At 41.3% G+C, this 21,783-nt stretch overlaps 1 protein-coding gene across 1 annotated transcript in view; it reads right to left on the bottom strand.

Annotated features, from left to right (window-relative positions):
- Positions 1–21,783, bottom strand: part of CNTLN (centlein) — a 396,875-nt gene that overhangs the window by 34,957 nt on the left and 340,135 nt on the right. The window contains exons 22-24 of the mRNA XM_075825669.1: positions 17,569–17,695; positions 14,662–14,799; positions 12,172–12,357 (exon numbers count right to left, since the gene is read on the bottom strand). Coding sequence (XP_075681784.1) covers positions 12,172–12,357; positions 14,662–14,799; positions 17,569–17,695 — 451 coding nt within the window. The remainder of the gene's footprint in view (positions 1–12,171; positions 12,358–14,661; positions 14,800–17,568; positions 17,696–21,783) is intronic.

The raw sequence follows: 21,783 nt of genomic DNA, 5'->3' as shown, positions 1-21,783 counted from the left end.
GCGGCATGGAGTCTCTTTAAAAAGCGCCCTGCTGCAACCCACCAGCCAAAAAAGGGCCAGGGCATCGTCCTGGCACAATGACACCACTGATCTATATTCTTCAAATAATAATAATAATACATTTTTGTTTCCACTAAATAAATCGTGCCTTTAGGTAAATCAGCAGATGTGTGTCTTAGGGACAGACTACCTTGACTGGAGAGGTTTAATAATGAAACTTCCACCCATTAAGACATTCACTGTATATTATGTACTGTTCCTAGTGCATGCATCAGTAACCATATGCCAAATACTAACACTGAGGGCTCAGCTACTGGCTTCATTCATTAAAATCCACAGAGTGTGTTATTCTGTTCGCAGTCTAATAGATATTCACTGTCATTGTTCAGGCTTCTGATTCAATTTGCCTAAATCCCAGCTGCAGAGTAATCCTGATGGAGTTTAAGTTAATTTATCACCAATATCTATTGTGGAGTATCATCTGTAATAAAAGTGTTGTATCTGACTCACAAAGGTGACAGGGTCTTTATGCTTTTGCCATAAGGACAGCACAAAGGAATGATGTTCTAGCTGCAGATTTTCATTAGCTTCTGCATATCGTCGGATGCCGCTAGATCAAGAACAGCTTGGCCAAACAGTTTTTCCCTCTACTTTTCATGAACAAGGTTAAAAATCTACAAACCCACATAGACTAATAAATAATCATGCCCCTTCTATGTTGCTGCTTTCTTCTTCAGCTATTTCCCTGCCACAATTAATATCCATGCAACCTATCTCCAGCAGCCCCATAGTAAGTGAGTGCAGCGGTGGCCGAGCATGCGCAGTCCCACTTTCACATAGAGTGCTCCAGGACCCCTGTTCTCGGGATCAGTGGGGGTCTATGTGGTCAGACCCCACCGATCAGACATTTATCACCTAACCGGTGGATAGGTGATTAATGATCATTATGAAAAAAAAACTTTAAAATTAATCTTTGATACCTTTTTCATCATGTGTCTACAATCTAAGCAATCTTTCCATTTGCATGAAAACAGGTAAGAATCTGTGCGCAGGATCAAGAGGAAATCTTAAGGTAAAATACTGTACTTAAAGCCAAACATTCTTTTAGAAAGAAATATAACTATATATTAGTAAATCTTTAGTGGACAATAAAAAGCGAGCCATATTAGATGCCATTTGTTACTTAGCTTCTCATAAACAGATGGTAGACTGTGAATTTGAGAAACTAATTAAAAATTTACATAAGTGACTTCCTGTTGTCACTTTTGCAAAAAAAATGACCGCCATAACCGAAAAATGCAAATATCTCTGGAAGAAAATAAAATGTAATTACAAAAGTCTGGTGAATGTTCTAACTTCTGATTTACTAATATACAATAATGTGTTTATGTTTTTAGTTTGAGTTATTTTATTTTAAAGCCTATGTTTTATTGATTTCCATTTTCTTCTTTAGTGGCAGCGTATTTTACAGCGCTGCACAGAGATTGTCACCATTGAACATCACAATCTAACTTTTATATCAAACAAATGCACATTGGGTCCAATTTCATACTTAACCTATTAGAACCCAGAGGAAACCCATGCAAACATGAGAACATACTGTACAAACTCCATGCAGATGTTGTCCTTGGTTGGAGACAAACTCAGGACCCCAACACAGAACGTCAACAGTGCCAACCACTGAGCCACCATGAAAAACTCCAGGCACTTTCATTGCACGGTCCTTTTTCACAATTTTCGTTGGGGAATCCGCTCCAAAAATATACAACAAATTCACTACAAGACCTATATGTTACAGGCACTGTATTAGTTGAAGAAATAAGATGAAAACCAAAAGAAACAAAGTTTTTACATAAATCAGCAATACCAAGACAAGGGAATGTGGGAAAATGGTCAAACATGTCTGGACAAACTTTTATATAAATGCAGTTTATTCATATTATGTATAAAGCATAATGTATGTGTAGCTTGTTCATTGGTTATAAACATTCACCACTGATTTGTCTCACAACACCGTACTTCACTGTTACAATGTCAGATGTTTAGCATTTTGCCCTTCTCGCCGCAGCAAGTTTCGGCTTTTCTTTGGCTTTTCATCTCGGTCTTCCGAGAGCCATTTTTGTTTCTATCAACATTTTTTATCGAGTAGTATCTTCTAATAGCAGCATTTTGGACTACATATAACGTAAGAACTTTTTTTTTAGGGGGGGGGGGGGGGAGTAAAGAAACGCCGTTCACCGTGCAGTATAAATAAGACCCATAAATTTTATGGGCAAATACAAATAACCAGTTCAGGACCGGGCTATTTTGAGCCTTAACCCCTTAAGGACGCAGCCTTGTTTTGGCCTTAAGGCTTAGAGCCCATTTTTGAAATCTGACATGTTTCACTTTATGTGGTAATAACTTCGGAATGCTTAAACCTACCCAAGCGATTCTGAGAATGTTTTCTCGTGAGACATTGGGCTTTATGTTAGTGGTAACATGTGGTCGATATATTCAGTGTTTATTTGTGAAAAATTGCAAAATTGGGAAAATTTAGAAAAAATATAATTTTTCTGAATTTAAATACATTTGCTTGTAAAACAGACGGTTATACCACCCAAAATAGTTACTAGTTCACATTTCCCATATGTCTACTTTAGATTGGCATCATTTTTTGAACATTCTTTTATTTTTCTTGGACGTTACAAGGCTTAGAACATAAACAGCAATTTCTCATATTTTTAAGAAAATGTCAAAAGCCTTTTTTTTTAAGGTACCTGTTCAGTTGTGAAGTGGCTTTGAGGGGCCTATGTATTAGAAACCCCATAAAACACCCTATTTTAAAAACTAGACCCCTCAAAGTATTCAAAACAGCATTTAGAAAGTTTTTTTTAACCCTTTAGGCATTTCACAGGAATTAAAGCAAAGTGGAGGTGAAATTTGCAAATTTAATTTTTCTGGCTGAATTTCAATTTTATTAAAAATTTTTCCATAACACAGAAGGTTTTACCAGAGAAACACTACTAAATATGTATTGTCCAGATTCTGCAGTTTTTAGAAATGTCCCACATGTGGCTCTAGTGTGCTCGTGGACTAAAACACAAGCCACAGAAGCAAAGAAGCACCTAGTGCATTTTGAGTCCTCTTTTTTATTAGAATATATTTTAGGCAGCAAGCCAGGTTTGAAGAAGTGTTGAGGTGCCAAAAAAGTAGGAATCCCCCAAAAGTGACCCTATTTTGGAAACTACACCCCTCAAGGAATTAATTTATGGTAGTTGTTACCATTTTGACCGCTTCGTTTTTTCACAGTGCGTATTTGAATTGGGCTGTTAAGTTTAAAAAATGAATTTTTTTCCAATAAGATGTCGTTTTGGCTCAAAATTTCTTATTTTGACAAGGAATAAAATACCCCATTTTGTTGCCTAATTTGTCCTGAGTGCGGCAATACCCCATTTGTAGTGATAAACTGCCGTTTAGGCCCATGGGAGGGATCAGAAGGAAAGGAGCGCTGTGTGTTCTTTGGAGTCCAGATTTTGCTGGATTGGTTTCCGGGTGCCATGTCGCATTTGCAGAGCCCCAGAGGTATCAAAGCAATGGAAACCCACCAGAAGTGACCCCATTTTGGAAACTACACCCCTCAAGGAATTCATTTATGGGTGTTGTGACCATTTAGACCCCACAGTTTTTTCACAGAATTTATTTGAATTGGGCTGTGAATTAAAAAAATAAATAAAAATTCCAATAAGATGTAGTTTTGGCTCAAGATTTCTTTTTTCACAAAATAATAAAATACCCCATTTTATTGCCCAATTTGTCCTGAGTGCAGCAATACCCCATTTGTGGTGCTAAACTGCCATTTGGGCCCATGGGAGGGCTCAGAAGGAAAGGACCACCATTTGGCCTACTGGGTATTTTCTGGTGCGAAGTCATGTATGCAGAAGCCCATGAAGTACCAGTACAGTTGAAACCCCCGAGAAGTGACCCCATTTTAAAAACGACACCCCTTAAGGCATTCATCTAGAGGTGTAGTGAGCATTTTGACCGGAGACATACACCCCATAAACTGCAATGTGGGTTCTCCCAGGTATGGCAATACCCTCAATGTGGATGTTATCAGCTGCCTGGGCACACGGCAGGGCTCAGAAGGGAAAGATGAGGGGGATAAGCTGTGCGGAGTGGATCAGGGTAAGTAAAACTGGGGTAGATTAAAAATCAAGGGATGTTAAATTTTAAAACACACATACAGAGCCCTGGTTTTTCGGGACGCGTGTCACATTGATATATTGTGTCCTTCCTTATCCCCCTCTTATAGCAGACTTTGCACCTCTTTTGACTTTTTCCCTTCTTGTCAGTTTTTCGGAACTTCTCCTGGAAAGTGTTGCCCTGGTACGATGTGTGTGTGTGTGTGGCCTCGCTTCCAGAAGTACTGGGTGCCCCCTTCTTGGTCCCTAAAGTTTAGGTTCTTGATAACCACCTCTTGAAATTCCAGGAAATTTCCCCTCTGGCCTGTACATCGACGTAGCACGTACGCATTGTACAATGCCATCTGATCTGACCTGACAAGTCCACCCCTCCCATGTACCTATTGTAGTCCAGGATGCAGTCTGGTTTGGGGGTCTCTGTACTGGTACCTCATACAGGTACATGGGTACTGGTGTGACCATGTATTGTTGTCAATACAAGGACATCTCTCTTGTCCTTGGCACACAATATGTTGCTGCTGGATTGTGCCCGGCTCTCACCCGTTCTGAGTGTTTGCCCAAGCAGTGTTTTAGGAAGGCCTCTCAGATTTCTTCTAGCAGTGCCGCAGCTGCAGTACTTCTGGAAGCGAGGCAGTTGAAGAGTGGGACGTTGGTATAAAAATTATCCAGGTAGAGGTGGTAACCCTGGTCCAGCAGTGGGTGCACCACATACCACACAATTTTTGCATTAACTCCCAGTAAGGGGGGGGGATTCTGGGGGCTGAATACTGGTGTCCTTCCCTTCATATATCCTAAATTTGTAGGTATACCTTGATGCACTCTCGTACAGCTTATACATCTTCACGCCATACCTTGCCCTCTTACTCGGCAGATGGTGGCGGAACTGAAGCCTCCCTTTAAAATGTACCAAGGACTCATCAATAGAAATACACTTCTCAGGGGTGTATGCTTGGGGAAATCGGGCACTGAAATGGTCTAATAGGGGTCTCCGTTTATACAAACGGTCAAAACTAGGGTCATCTCGGGGTGGGCGCTGCTCATTATCAGTATAATGTAAGAAGCAAAGTATTGCTTCATTTATTTTGTTTTAGGTTCCAGTTCAGTTCAGAAGTTGCTTTGAGGGGCCTATATATTAGAAACCCCTATCAAACACCCCATTTTAGAAACTAGACCCGACAAAGTATTCACAACAGCATATAGGAAGTTTATTAACCCTTTAGGTGTTTCACAGGAATTGAAAGCAAATTAGAGGTGAAATTTACATATTTATTTATTTTGTCAGAAAATCCTTTTTATTCCATTTTTTCTGTAAAACAGAAGGTTTTACCCGAGAAACGCAACTGAATATTTATTGCCCAGATTCTGCAGTTTTGAGAAATATCCCACATGTGGCCCTAGTGCGGTAATAGACTGAAGCACCGGCCTCCGAAGCAAAGGAGCACCTAGTGGATTTTGAGGCCTCCTTTTTATTAGGTACCATGTCCGGTTTGAAGAGGTCTTGTGGTGCCAAAACAGTGGAAACCCCCAAAAGTGACCCCATTTTGGAAACTAGACTCCTTGAGGAATTCATTGTAGTTTTCATGCGGTGCCTGTGACTTTTTGATCAGTTTTTATTCTATTTTTAAGTGGCATGGTGACTAAAAAACATTATTAAATTTTTTTTACAGCGTTCACCGTGCGCTATAAATGACATATTCACTTTATTCTGTGGGGCGATACGATTACGGCGATACCAGATGTTTATAGTTTTTTTTTTATGTCTTATGGCGTTTGCACAATAAAATACTTTTTGTAAAAAATCATTTACTTTTTGTGTTACCTTATTCTAAGGGCAGATTCAGACGAACGTTGCGTTTTTGCGCGCGCAAACAACGCTGCGTTTTGCGCGCGCAAAAACCATTTGACAGCTGCGTGTGTCATCCGTGTATGATGCGCCATCATAGAGATGAGGCTAGTCGACGCCAGTCACTGTCCAAGGTGCTGAAAGAGCTAACTGATCGGCAGTAACTCTTTCAGCACCCTCGACAGTGAATGCCGAACACAATATACAGCAACCTGTTAAAAAAAAAGAAAAAGTTCGTACTTACCGAGAACTTCCCTCCCGGCCGTTGCCTTGGTGACGCGCCTCTCTTGACATCGGGCCCCACCTTCCTGGATGACGCGGCAGTCCATGTGACCGCTGCAGCCTGTGCTTGTCCTGTGATTGGCTGGAGCTGTCACTTGGACTGAATTGTCATCCCGGGAGGTCAGACTGGAGGAAGAAGCCGGGAGTTATCGGTAAGTCAGAACTTCGTTTTTTTTTTTACAGGTTCATGTATATTGGGATCGGAAGTCACTGTCCATGGTGCTGAAACAGTTTAACTCTTTCAGCACCCTGGACAGTGACTATCTCCTGACGTCGCGTACCGGAAATTTTTACCCGGTGAAGTTCGGTTCGGTTTCGCTCATCTAAAAAGACACTCCGTTTGGATGCTTGGAAACAGAAAAGCACGTGGTGCTTTTCTGTTTACATTCATCCTTTTGACAGCTGGTGCGCTGTTTCAGTCGGTTCGCACGGAAGTGCTTCCGTGCGACCTGCGTGGTTTTCACGCACCCATTAACTTCAATGGGTGCGTGATGCGCGAAATACGCGGAGATATTGAACATGTCGCGTTTTTTGCGCAGCTGACAAACGCTGCGCAAAAAGCACGGACTGTCTGTACTGCCCCATAGACTTGTATTGGTCTGTGCGTGGCGCGTGAAAACCACGTGGCCCGCAAGGACCGAATACACGTTCGTGTGAATTCCCCCTAAGAGCCATAACTTTTTTATTTTTCCATCAATAAAGCCGTGCGAGGACTTATTTTTTGCGTAACGAACTGTCGTTTTGATCAGTACCATTTTTAGGTACATGCGACTTTTTGATCTCTTTTTATTCCATATTTTGGGAGGTGAAGTGACCAAACAATTGTGATTCTGGTATGGTATTATTATTTTCTTTTATGGCGTTCACCGCGCTGGATAAATAATGAAATAATTTTGTAGTTCAGGCCGTTACGGATGCGGCGATACCAATTATGTATAGTTTATTTATTTATTAATAATAATAAAGGACTGATAAGGGAAAAAGGGGGATTTTTACTTTTTTTTTTTCACACAACTTTTTTTTACTTTATTACTTTGTCCCACTAGAGCACTTGAGGGCAGGAGGCCCTGATCGCAATTCTAATACACTGCACTACATGCAAAGTGCAGTGTATTAGAGCTGTCAGCTACTCGCTGACAGCAAGCATAGTGGGTCCTGACTTTGTCAGGACCCACTAGGCTTCCGTAGATGGCATAGCCAGACGCCATTATTAGGCATCCGGTTGCCATAGCAACCATCGCTGCCCGCTATCATGTAGCGGGCCGTCGATGGTGGTTTAACCCCTAAGAAGCCGCGATTGCTATTGAACGCAGCTTTTAAGGGGTTCATCAGTGGGGACACAGCGATCGGTCCCTGCTATAGGAGCTGCGGCAACTGCTGTACGAGACAGCTGCTGTGTGTGTTGGGTAGACGGCCAAAATGGTCGTTTCTACCGTGACGTACTATTCTGTCATGGAGCGCGAACGATTTGGTTACCATGACGGAATAGTATGTCACTGAGCGCCAAGGGGTTAAGGACCAGACACCGTTTAGCCATTTTTAGCATGTGTTAGTTAAATGGCTATAACTTTTTTATTTGTTGGGCTAGCGACGTGATTTTTGCGATGTTTTCTCCATAGGCAATGCGGGATCAATAGAGACAGCTGCGCAGCTGCTGCCTCTATTCCTATACACAGCGCTCATTGATCTCTCGGGCAGCAAGTTAAAACCCGAGCCGTAAATAGTCTATGGCGCGGGTTTTAAGGACCCTGACCGCTGGCCATAAATATACAGCCAGCGGTTGGGAACCAGTTAATGTAAAACCAAATATGCATTAAAAAAAAAATTGTTTTTTTGTCACCACATTCCAAGAGCCAGAACTTTTTTTTTCTTCTGTCCATGTTGCTGTATGTAGGCTTGTTTCTTGTGGGACGAGTCATTATTTTTTAATATAACCATTTTAGAAGAAAATATAAATGATTGATTCATTTTTTTGAGAGTGAGAAATTGAAAAAAGGAAATTCTGCCATTAAATTTGTGTGTTTTTTTTGTTCCATTGCTAACCGTGCGGTTTCAATAACGTCATTATATGGATTGTTACCATTGCTTCTGAACCATATATGTGTATTTATTTTTTTTTAACACTTTTACAAAATAAAACCACTTTTTATGAAAAAAAATATGATTATTTTTTTATTGTGCACATTCTTTTTCTAATCAACTGAACTTAACTTTAGTACATTTTTTTAGTCCAACTAGGGGACATCACAATGCAATACTTTGTTTGGCTGTATAATGCTTTGGTATGCTCAGTACAGACTGACAGGAAATCGTTAGGCCCCTGGATGCCATGGCAAACCAGTGGCACCCTGCGATCATGTTGGGGATCGCCGAAGTGGTGACAGTGGGAGCTCCCTCCTTCTGTCTAACCACCTAGATGATGCGGTCGCTATTGACACCAGCACCTTAGGGCTTAAAGAGCCGGAATCGGAAGTAACTCCAATGCTGACCGTTGCAGTAGGATGCAATATCTGACATATAGTCCGAGTGTGGTGAAACATCATACAGAAAAAAGTTGAAAAACTAGGAGATATATGACAATTAACAGCTGTCTTGAAGCAAACAACTGTAGAGCTGTATTAAAACGATGTACTGTAAGTGTGTTTGTGCATAGCAGCTTATAATATCAATGAACCAGAGGCATGTAAAATGCAAACCGTGTCTTCGGAGTACAATTCAAAAGCTGAACTCTCAAGAGTTTGCTTGTTTCAGGGCACCGAGGTGGATAGTCACAGCTTACTGATAAAGTAAAATGTGAGCCGTCTCCGGGGCCCGGCAGATGTCATGTTGAATAATGCTGGTGATAATACAGCATAAATGAGTGGCTCTGTCATGTCTAACAAAGCAAGATAAAATATTTTATATGACAGAAGGAGACATCCCCTTATCGCCTATAAATTACACAAATGTTCTTTTTATTACAGAGAAAGTGCCTAAAATTCATCAAAGCACAGTGGACCGATATCAGATATCTAAATTCCATTGAGGCCCACAGAGCGATTTGCAAATAACCTCCCCAATAAACCCAACTCGCAAAAAAAGTTAGAGCGCCTATGTTAGAGAAGAGTTGCTGGGTTGGTTCCCATCTTGTAAACAAGTGCTCACTGCAATATTTCTTACGCCACGCACTAAACGCTCAAGGGCACATACTGATAACCGTGCCAATTTGCATTTATGCATCTAATATTTTCTATGCTAATAATCCTGTCTATCCCTCTCGATTAACCTTGTTGTAATATGTCAGTGATCTATCCATATAAAACACTGCCAGTAATAAAGATGAAGGACCTAACTAAAGAGTGGGATGACCAAAGGTTGTAGAAGTAAGGAGTGAATCAGTCAATCATACTCAGATAGAGCCTCTCAGCAAGTCAATCCTCAATGCGGACACCCCCACGTAAAATAAGGCTGGAAAGATCATTTATTCCATGCTATCAACATTTCAAGCAATGAATACAGGGGATATCATTAATATGACAAGGTTATCCTGGATCTAGTTGCAATGTATGTGCTATTCTTTATAGTGTTGCACCAGCTGCACTAATATAATAATGCTATTGTGGTGCACATAACGGACACGCAGCTTTAGACATACATTTTATTGCTTTGTATCTTACCTTCGGACAGAGATGCTCTTTTTCCCTTAAGTTTTTGTGGACTATAAAAGACATTTTGTAACCTAAAATGTGCAACATGAATTTATACTTTTACAATCAGCCTTTTTAAGTCTTCCATCTGGTACCAAGATGGATAGTGTAAATGAGTGATATTGTGCTACTGAGTTCCTCTGATACCAGGGAGCAATCACTGTCCCTGCCCTGTGCATGACCAAAGATCCGGGCATGTGGGGTGTCTGGTACCTGTTAGCTCCACACCAATTCCACGGAACAGCAGCAACATTGTTGCCTTTTTGGTGGGCATTTGAGGCATTAACACCTTAATGGCCAGGCCACAAATGGCCTTAATCATTAGCTAAATCGTTTTAGTCTCTCTGCCTTTCAGCAGTTTGGGGGTGAAAAAAATAAAAAAAAGATAATGTTGACAATCGCAGTAATGAATTAATTTTTTATACTGTGTACGTTTCACGCTAAATAATCTGTTAAGTTAATTCTTCAGGCTATTGCGGTCGTGTAGATACCTAATATGTTTACGTTTTTTGTTTTGATGTAATGTATCTGCAATAAAATAGATTTTATACTAAATAATGACTTTTTGTGGATGTTTCTTTATTTTACTGCCATGCAGGAATAACTTTTGAACAACTCTATTTTATACTTATAATTTATTTCTGAGCACATAACACTGCATTGTCCTGTGTAGTTTCTGTATCAGAGAATCTACACAGGACTCAAATGTAGATCGCAGTGGGTCCAGCTTTCTTCAGTAGGCCCCGGAATCTGTCAGAACTTGCCAGATATTTGTTCCCCATTACTTATACACTGTTGACATCTTTCACTTCACTCAGGAGCATCGTGTAGAGAAGTTCTTTTTGCAACCCCCCCCCCACCCCCTCCAAAGTGCCCAGGTATAGATGTAGTTTTCAAATGTAGAGATTGACATGCCATAGCAAATTTTTTTACACGCTAGTGAATCAATTAGGCCCATTTACAAAACTAGCGGTTTATATATTTCATAAGAAGGTCCCTGACAACCCCTCAATCGGTAGTGATGTTGGCCTCCATGGTGTCATCACCCACTATGGAGCCTTAAAGGGAATACACCAGGTCTCTATATGGCAGCAGTGGGTCCCAGTGCTCATTTAATAGGGTAAGAACACCCAAGGTTACTTGTCACGGTTGTAATGAAGATAGGGCAGAAGTGTTATCCGCTTATCACCAAGGCAGCGACTTCAGCCTCCATGACGTCCCGCGTGGGGAGTCATCAAGTCTTGCTCACCCCTACAGTACAGTGTCTCCTGTTTCCCAGCAGAATATTCAACCCATGAAGTATCTTCTGTGAAACCAGAGGTATACTTCCCACCCGCAGTCCAGGAAGCACTGACTTCCCTCTCCCACAGCAGCACATTTCCTTCTCCAGGCATCGCATTCTCCTTTTTCCTTCCCCTCCTAGCAACATTCTCCATAGGTCCACAGCTACAAATTCTCTCATTGACCTATAAGCAGCACATTCTGCCCTCCAGCCACAGTAGCACATTCTGCCATTACCGTCCAGAACACAACATCCAATCCTACGAGAAGCACATACTATCATTACTCTGTCAGCATCACATTCCGCCCATCCATAAAACCACAGCCCCTATTCCCCAATAGCAGAACATCTGTTTTCTCTCCTAAATAGCACATTGTCCCCTTAGAAGCATACATTCGCCTCCACCACCAGCACTTCCTCTGCTCCCTTAACTGCAGCAAATGGTTACCTTATCACAGCAGCACATTATCCCTTGATCTTCAGCACTATTTCAGATGCATGTCCAACCACTCCTTCAACAGAGTTAGTCTTCCCATTGACTACCGCCCCCTGCATTCTCCTTTTCCCCTTTCCCTTAGGGCAGCATAAATCTCCACTCCAACAGAAGCTATTCTCGCGCTGCCCTTTTTCCCTTCCCCACATTCTCCCCACTCCCGCTGCAGCAGCACATGCGCACTTCTATCTCCTCTCTCCTCTCCTGGTTACTGTCGGATGTTGTTTGATAAGGATTGATCGCATTTAAACGTGCCAATTCTGCTGTATTAAAATTTGAATTCTAAAACAAGATGAACTAATAGAAATGCAGTCCCCAGAACAGGATTCAAATAGCATATTTTTGCCAAGGTACAAAAATAGCAGTAGAAACTATGGACGGAAGGCACGTAAAAAACATACCTTCACAAATGTGACAAATTCATCAATCCTTTTATTGCCGCGCAAGAGTTTGTTCTGAAGCACATCCAAGGCTTTCTCGCTCTGCATTGCTAAGTTGTGGAGTTGTTGTGTAGCTGCCTTTTCCAGTTCAGACATTGTACGTTCAGCTTCAGTCAATTTACTTTCCAAGACAATTACTTTTCCATTCTGCAAGAAATAGTCTGATGTTAATAATTAAAAATTTGCAGAAAATATTTACCTTTTATCATTATGTTATTTGTTGGGTCGAAACGTGTCTTTTGCTCTATTGGCAGAATACATCTGCAATAAAACACAAATAGTATTTAGCTGATAGAGTTACATACCCCTGCAAGCTTTATTGAAATAAAGGAAACAAGGAAATTGCTAATTATGCAATTCCCCTTTCATTTTTGTACAGGTATATTAAATTTAGCAATATTAAATAAACAGCCCTTAAAGTAGGTTCACAGATTTAGGTTAATTTGAGTTTTTTTGCAGCCTGAAACCCGCAACAAAAAAATGAGATACAAACAAATAAGTTTTAAAAATGTACTTCATATCCCGTGATTATCATGCATGCAGCTTTAAAGCTGCATTGTTTCTGTTCTGCTGCGGCAATCACAAGATTATGAAGCGTACTTCTCCAAGACCTCGACCTCCAGTTCTTTTGAATGTATAAATCCCACAAGAATAGGCAGCACTCCATAGGATTTCAGTGAACAAGTGTTTTTTATTCACCCATTTTAGTGCAACATTTGAGCTCACATACAGGACCTTTCTCAAGCCTTCCTTATTCAAAATCCCTTTTACCTTGTACAAATCTCCCACTTTACCAGCACCAAAGCAACCCCAGACCATCACATTACCACCACCATGCTTGACAGATGGCGTCAGGCACTCTTCCAGCATCTTTTCAGTTGTTCTGCGTCTCACAAATGTTCTTCTGTGTGATCCAAACACCTCAAACTTCGATTCGTCTGTCCATAACACTTTTTTCCAATCTTCCTCTGCCCAATATCTGTGTGCTTTTGCCAATATTAATCGTTTCCTTTTATTAGCCAGTCTCAGATATGGCTTTTTCTTTGCCACTCTGCCCTGAAGGCCAGCATCCCGGAGTCGCCTCTTCACTGTAGACGTTGACACTGGCGTTTTACAGGTACCATTTAATGAAGCTGCCAGTTTAGGACCTGTGAGGCGTATATTTCTCAAACTAGAGACTCTAATGTACTTGTCTTGTTGCTCAGTTGTGCAGCGTGGCCTCCCACTTCTCTTTCTAGCCTGTTTGTGCTGTCCTCTGAAGGGAGTAGTACACACCGTTGTAGGAAATCTTCAGTTTCTTGGCAATTTCTCGAATGGAATAGCCTTCATTTCTAAGAACAAGAATAGACTGTCGAGTTTCCCATGAAAGCTCTCTTTTTCTAGCCATTTGGAGAGTTTAATCGAACCCACAAATGTAATGCTCCAGATTCTCAACTAGCTCTAAGGAAGGTCAGTTTTATAGCTCCTCTAAACAGCAAAACTGTTTACAGCGGTGCTAACATAATTGCACAAGGGTTTTCAAGTGTTTTCTAATCATCCATTAGCCTTCTAACACAGTTAGCAAACACAATGTACCATTGGAACACTGGAGTGATGGTTGCTGGAAATGGGCCTCTATACACCTATGTAGATATTGCATTAAAAACCAGACGTTTGCAGCTAGAATAGTCATTTAGCACATTAACAATGTATAGAGTGTATTTCTGATTAATTTAATGTTATCTTCATTGAAAAAACCTGTGCTTTTTCTTGCAAAAAGAAGGAAATTTCTAAGTGACCCTAAACTTTTGAACGGTAGTGTACACACACACACAAACACACGTCCTTCTCAGTGAACTACAATATCATCAAAAAGTTAATTTATTTCAGTAATTCAATTCAAAAAGTGAACTCATATGTTATGATATACTGTGTCAATGTGACATATTGTGTTCCAGTCAATGAAGCCGTCTAGCAGGAAATTTGCGAGCACTTCATGCTTCCCTCTGCTGACAAGCTTTATGGAGATGCTGATTTCATTTTCCAGCAGGACTTGGCACCTGCCCACACTGCCAAAACTACCAATACCTGGTTTATTAACCAGAGTATCGCTGTGCTTGATTGGCCAGCAAACTCGCCTGACCTAAACCCCATAGAGAATCTATGGAAAATTGTGAAGAGGAAAATGAGACACCAGACCCAGCAATGCAGACAGGCTGAAGGCCACTATCAAAGCAACCTGGGCTTCCATAACACCTCAGCAGTGCCACGTGCCATCCCCTCCAACTGGACAGTGCTTGCAAATCCTTGTGATATACCACCAATGTCTTTAGTGAAACAACCTCTTTAACAGGAATTTCACTGCTACAAAGACACTAAATAAATAGCAGCTATATTCTTTTCCAGTAGATCAAAATTTTGATTTTAAACTGAGCCCCTAAATCCACTTAAGGACAAAAGCATGCTACATACCTTTATGTCCAGGTCTTCTTTTATTTTGTAGTACATTTGCTCATATTGTGCCTTTTCCTTGGTGATGACACAGAGCCTCTGTTTTAATGAGTCAATTGATGTCTTCTTGTGAGAACATTCCTCTGTCATTGTCTTTAGCTGTAAGATAATGATAAGGCAGACGTAACCAGGACTGGGAGATGACAGGGGGTGCACCTGATCATTTTCCATATTTCATGTTAAAGTAATGCAAAACTACTATAGACACTCTGTATACAACTGCCTGTACCATGATGCACTGTAGCAATGGATGTGAACCCTGATGTCAAGTATAATATAACAGCCCCAGAAATTATGCTAAGAATCCAATGCATTGCTGACAATATTTTAATTAATGTCTTTATGCTCTAATTACAGGTGCTATGTTATAAATGTGCAAACTGGGCAGAGGCTCCTGACATCACTCATAAATCACCTTAGGTCTACTCTCCTAGCAAATTATAGGGTGTTAATCTTTTATTAATGTTCAACAACATGCTAAGGACCAAATGTTAATAAAAAAATATATATCCAGCCATAAGCCAACAGCAAGGAGGAACGTACAAGCTTCTGATGATCAAATGTCACCCATGGGTTATACAGCATATTGGACAACATTGATTAAAGTAAATAAACTTCAGATGATTAACTAGAAAAAAAAGGTCAGAGTTTATCAAGGTAGAGTTAAGCTGGCTTCATTTGGAACATTTTATTGTGCTATTATGATGTGTTATCAGCAGCTGCCCATAGACCTAGGGCGTTACCTTAAAGAGGCTCTGTCACCACATTATAAGTGGCGTATCTCCTACATGATGTGATCGGCACTATAATGTAGATTACAACAGTGTTTTTTATTTAGAAAAACGATCATTTTTGACGGCGTTATGACCTATTTTAGATTTATGCTAATGACTTTCTTAATGGACAACTGGGCGTGTTTTACTTTTTGACCCAGTGGGCGTTGTGGAGAGAAGTGCATGACGCTGACCAATCAGTGACCAATCAGCGTCATACATTTCTGTCAATTCATTTACACAGCACATAGTAATCTTGCGAGATCACTATGTGCAGTCACTTACTCACATATTAACGTTACTGAAGTGTCCTGAGAGTGAATAGAAATCACTACCAGCCGGAACGTGATGTCTATTCAGAATCCTGACACTTCGGTAACGTTTGTGTGAGATTTCCAGCACAGCAAGCGTAATCTCGTTTTAAATGACAGTTTACAGCGTAATCTCGTGCTATTACGCTTGCTGTGCTGTGAATCTCACACAAACGTCACTGAAGTGTCAGGATTCTGAATAGACATTGTGTCCTGGCTGGTAGTGATGTCTATTCACTGTCAGGACACTTCAGTAACGTTAATATGTGAGTAAGTGACTGCACATAGTGATCTAGTAAGATCACTATGTGCTGATTACATGAATGGAGAGAAGTGTATGACGCTGATTGGTCACTGATTGGTCAGCGTCATACACTTCTCTCCACAACGCCCACTGGGTCAAAAAGTAAAACACGCCCAGTTGTCCATTAAGAAAGTCATTAGCATAAATCTAAAATAGGTCATAACTCCGTCAAAAATTATTGTTTTTCGAAATGAAAAACCCTGATGTAATCTACATTATAGCGCCGATCACATTATAGGAGAAGGGCCACTTATAATCTGGGGACAGAACCTCTTTAAAGAGGACCTGTCACCTCTCCTGACACGTCCATTTAAGTAAATACTTGTATTCCCCATAAAATAACAATTCTAGGACATACTTTCTTAGAAATCTGAGTTGTGCCGTTCCTCTGTCACTCCTCCTAGAAATCTATGAATAAATTGACAACTGGATGTCACAATTCCCCTTTTCAAAGGGGTGTGACCCTACACAGTCTCACTCTGTCAGCACTAATTGGTCATTGACAGTCTTTGTAGGGACACCCCCCCAAACGTTAACACCCAGTTGTCAATTTATTCATAATTTAGGATTAGTGCTAAGAAAATATGTTCCAGAATTGTTATTTCATGAGGAATACAAGTATTTACTAAAACAGACATGACAAGAGAGCTGATAGGTCCTCTTTAAGGGTATGTTCACACGAGGTCATTACATCCGTAATTGACGGACGTATTTCGGCCGCAAGTACCAGACCAAACACAGTGCAGGGAGCCGGGCTCCTAGCATCATACTTATGTACGACGCTAGGAGTCCCTGCCTCGCTGCCGGACAACTGTCTCGTACTGAAAACATGATTACAGTACGGGACAGTTGTCCGGCAGCGAGGCAGGGACTCCTAGCGTCGTACATAAGTATGATGCTAGGAGCCCGGCTCCCTGCACTGTGTTCGGTCCGGTACTTGCGGCCGAAATACGTCCGTTAATTACGGACGTAATGACCTCGTGTGAACATACCCTAACTCAGTATTACCGCAGCACACAAAAGAAACAGTTAAATTCCACATTCAGTACTGCTACATCAGTGCATTAAAAAACAACACAAACCATGATAAGAGCATCTTCACGGACTCATATGTATGACTATGCAGCTGCCTGACAAAGCATGATGCAAGTTAACTGTTTAGTCAACATGAAATTTGGAGTAAATGAACCTTTACCGTTTGTTGCAAGGGAATGACTGTTTATGTGTCTACAAACACTATTCCGTATGTCAATGTACGACAACAAATACACTTTACCCTTCTGTTCCTGAACTGATTGTACTGAAAATAACATCGCTTTATGATCCTTAGTACATGTTATTTTGCGATCAAGTTAATGGCTGTTGTGGGAAGATGTTAGTCGGTCTCCAGGGCATTATTACGCCGCACATGCGATGCACCACATTCCAAGGTGATTTTGTGAATAATAGGCTCAGGGAATAAATATACAGAGTGAATTACCTTCCTTTCAAGACTTTCCAACATTTCTTTGCTCGGTCTCTCGTTTTCCTGGTAGGTTTTCAGACGCGTTTTCAGATCCTCTATCAAATGCCTTTTCATGTTGACATCCCTTTCCATCCGAGCCACCCTAGAGAGTGAAGGCCCACATTACTACTATACAATTCAGATTTATACTTTTTCTCAAAGAAGCAGACGCAGCAAGTTGTTTTACACATTTAAGACTTCTAAAACTGGGTACAATCTACTATATGAATGGCTGACACTGTACAATAGTGACATAGTAGATGGTATCAGCAGACTTGCAAACAAACAAGGCTTACTTACCAAATTATGCATTTTCTTATCAAATAACATATGTAGAAATAAAATTGTATGCACTGATGGCACATTTTCCCATTGAAGTCAAAAGAAAGCTTTAGACGTAAAAAAACACAATGTGAAAAGGGCCTAAGGGGTAATGTCCCTGCAAAACCGTTAGCAAACTGCAGGCTGCCACTTATTGAAGCATGTATTCCTTTAAAGTATTCAGTCATAAAAGACCCCCTATGTATCTTAAAGGATTTGCAAAGCATCCACAAGATATGACTAAATTAAAGAAATCCTCAATCTATTACGGCAGGTGAATCTACAGTTCAGGCAGGGCTAGACAAAACCTGGTCACCACAGTAACTTTAAAATCAGCCCTATTTCTAATGGCAAATGTGGTCATAGACCACTCCTGCCAGGCAAAGAGTGGCTGTCATAGGGCTTGGCAATTTTGCTAAAAAATAGAATCTAGATTTTTTTTTTTTTTTAACACTATGGACGATTTTCGATTTTGAATCTCGATTTTCAGATTTTTGTTAAATAAACTGAAAAAAAAAACAAAAACTAAGATAGGGTATTTATGGTACATTGCTAGTAAACAATGTACAGTATATATGGTGTGGTGCATATGAGCAGCAGAAGAACAGTGAGACCTGAGGTAAAATACACATAAAGGTCCCATTCACATAAATTTTTTTCTTCGGTTAGCATGTACGCCTGGAAAGATCCAGACATACACGCTTAAGGCCCTTTTACACTGGGCAATTATCGGGCAGACAAACGATCGTTTACACAGAGCAATCATTGTCAACAGGGCAGTGATCAGCAGATGAACGAGCAAACGCTTGTTCATCAGCTGATCGTATTGTTTTAAAATCTTTAATATTATCGTTGTTGGCAACACAACTGCCGACATGATAATAATGTATGGGGATGAGCGATCGGAGTAAGGAGCGGTCATCTCCATACATCGCTCCGTGTGACAGGAGCAAAGAAGCGCCAATCAACGAGCTGTCTTGTTGATCGGCGCTCGTTGCACCGGCCAAAATTGGCTCGTATAATAGGCCTTTTAAAGGGGTTATCCGGGGACCAAATATTGCATTGCAATAATATTTTTACGTAAAAAAGAAGTCCCATACTAATATACGTCGTGTTATCAATGGCATATGACCGCAATGTCATCACTGCCTATTGCTGGAGTCCTCGAGAAGAGCATCAGCTAGCGCTTGGCTGGGGACTCCAGCACTGCTCCCGACATTTTGTCAGTGACCTTAGGGGTTTCCTATAGTTGGAGTTCCCGAGCAGAGCATCAGCTGATGCTCTGCTTGGGGACTCCGGTACTGCTGCATCTGGTACAGCTGATGCTCTGCTCGGGGACTCCAGCGATAGGAAACCCCTGAAGTCACTGACCAAATGTCGGGAGCAGTGCTGGAGTCCCGAGCAAAGCGCTAGCTGATGCTCTGCTCGGCGACTCCAGCAATAGGCAGTGTGACAGCCCCTTGTGGTCATGCCATTGATAAGACGCCGACACGAACAGCACGGGAAGCAAGCTCCATGTCGGCGTGTCATCAATATTAGAAAAGCTCCAGGACTTCGAGGAACAGTTCACCGGGATTGAACGGCACCATTTAGTAGCAAATTTTTCATTAAAGTATATTAATTAGTAAGTGACTTCTTTTTACATAAAAATATGAATGCAAAGTAATTTTTGGTTCCCGGATAACCCCTTCAATTAGCCTAGCGTAAATTATAATAAATTTGTTGGGCCGCAGTTGTCATGCTCTTTCCCACTTTCTACAAAAGTGTCATGATTGGCGCAAAAAGGGAAAGACGCAATTTGGACAGCAAATTGTGACTTTTGGGCCCTTTTGTGACTTTTCTGGTGTAGTAAGGTTAATAAATTACCCCCAATGTCTGCATGTGATTTATGACTGCTCTTTGGACATAACTTCTGTGGCATGTCTCTTAGATTTATTATAAGCAGTACTACACAGAACTAGTAGCCCATTCTGCATTTCATATCACAAGCACTGAGGCTCATTCACTGACTCTGCTCTCTGCTACAGCGTTATCACAACTGAAGATAACGGAAACTAATTCATTTAGGGCCTGTTCACATCAGCATTCGCTTTCCGTTCCGGGGGTCCGTCGGAGGTTTCCGCCGTGGAACTCCGCAACAGAAAGTCAAACGGAAGTCAACAGTCGACTGTGCTATTTATTCCGTCGGAAAAACGGGAACCTGCCGGAACGGTGACAAACGGAAATCATTAGCAGTGTTTCCGTCACCATTGATATCAATGGTGATGCAAACGGAAGCCGTGGTTTCCGTTGCGGGGTTCCACAACGGAAACCTCCGATGGAACCCCGTAACGGAAAGTGAACGGTGATGTGAACAGGCCCTTACCCATTCAGTTCCTGCTGCGTTTCAAGGCTTAAGAAGCTACATATAGAGTGGCTATAGCTTCTTAAGCCATGAAATGCAGCAGGAACTGAATGGGTTAAGAAGCTGCCTGGGAGAACGGGACTCCTTATAAAACCATCTCTGGACTCACAGTATTACACAGAGTTAGCAAACCCCAGTCCTCTCACTCCTGCTCCTGTTCATTGTCAGTCATTGAAGTAGATGCGCTGTGCAGCGTGTCTGCTTGTTAAGCTTTTTTTTTTCCTCCTGCTATGGGGGCGGGGCCTGTAACGATTTCACGATTCTAGGCAAATCCAGAATCATGCCACCTTGAAATGGCGAATTAATTGAATTAAATTTGGTTAATCGCCCAACCCTAGGCTGTCATATAAGGACATCTGCATCTCTGTTAGCAGAGAACGATATAGAAAACTGCACATTGCTTATATGTAACGTCTTGCCAAGAGAGGGTGCATTGCAAGAGGTGGGTACATGGGGGGGAGCCTTGCTGAGACTTCTGGGGGTGAGACAGTCTGGGGCAATCATGCTGTGACACCGTCCTGAGGAAAGAGAGGAGGGACTGTGGGCCTGCTATGACTACTGGTACAGTGTGGTGGCCTGCATGGACTAGTTGGGAAGAGGAGGCTTACTTTGCAGACTGGAAAAGTGGAGAGCAGAGTGGGAAACACAATTTTAACTAATAAAGAGGAGGGCACTGCTGTGACAACTATTAAGGAAAGTCCTAATCTGACTACTGGAGGAGTAAGGAAGCACAAAACCCCAAGTGAAGTGTAAAATCATATCCCCAGTTGCAAGGAGTTTTCTGAAGGTTTTTTTTCCTTTATTATTTAATGTGCAGCAATGGGTTGTGTGGTCCCTGGCCTACACTGTGTTTTTGTTGGCTCCAAACTTTTAGTTAGTGAGGAGGAGTTTGACTTGAGCGTTGGTCACACATGTGCTCTGACATTCCACTCAATGTTTATGGGACCAATGGAACAGCTGAGCGCTGTACTCAACTTTTTCTGTTAGCTCTTTAGACAATGAATGGAACGTCAGAGCGCACGTGTGACCAGCACTTCTTTGACAGCAAACAAATATCTTAGAAATGGTGAAGAATTAAGACACAAATGTATATTAGAAAGTTGTAAAGCTTTTTCTTTATAAAGTGATTAGGCATTATTTACATAAAACCTGACAACAAAAAATGAAGGCCTCATGCACACATCCGTCGGCCGTTGTACGGCCGCTAATGACGGCTTCCGTATGCAGTCCATGGTTTCACGGATCAAATCAATGAAAAGGCCGAAACTGTTCCGTCAAAAACGGACAAGAGTAGGATCTGTCCTATTTTTGACGGAACCGACGCTCAGTTCCATTAAAACAATGGAAATGCGCATGGCCCCATTGAAATGAATGTATCAGGGTGCTATCCGTTAAAACAACGGATAGCGCCCTGTTGAAAAAAACTGAACTGGGCATGAGGCCTAAAATGACACTACTTAATATAC

Source organism: Rhinoderma darwinii, chromosome 1 (genome assembly GCF_050947455.1).
Source record: "Rhinoderma darwinii isolate aRhiDar2 chromosome 1, aRhiDar2.hap1, whole genome shotgun sequence".
Taxonomy (NCBI): domain Eukaryota; kingdom Metazoa; phylum Chordata; class Amphibia; order Anura; family Rhinodermatidae; genus Rhinoderma; species Rhinoderma darwinii.
Note: the sequence above shows the minus strand (reverse complement) of the source record. Positions and strands in the feature narration are given on the sequence as shown.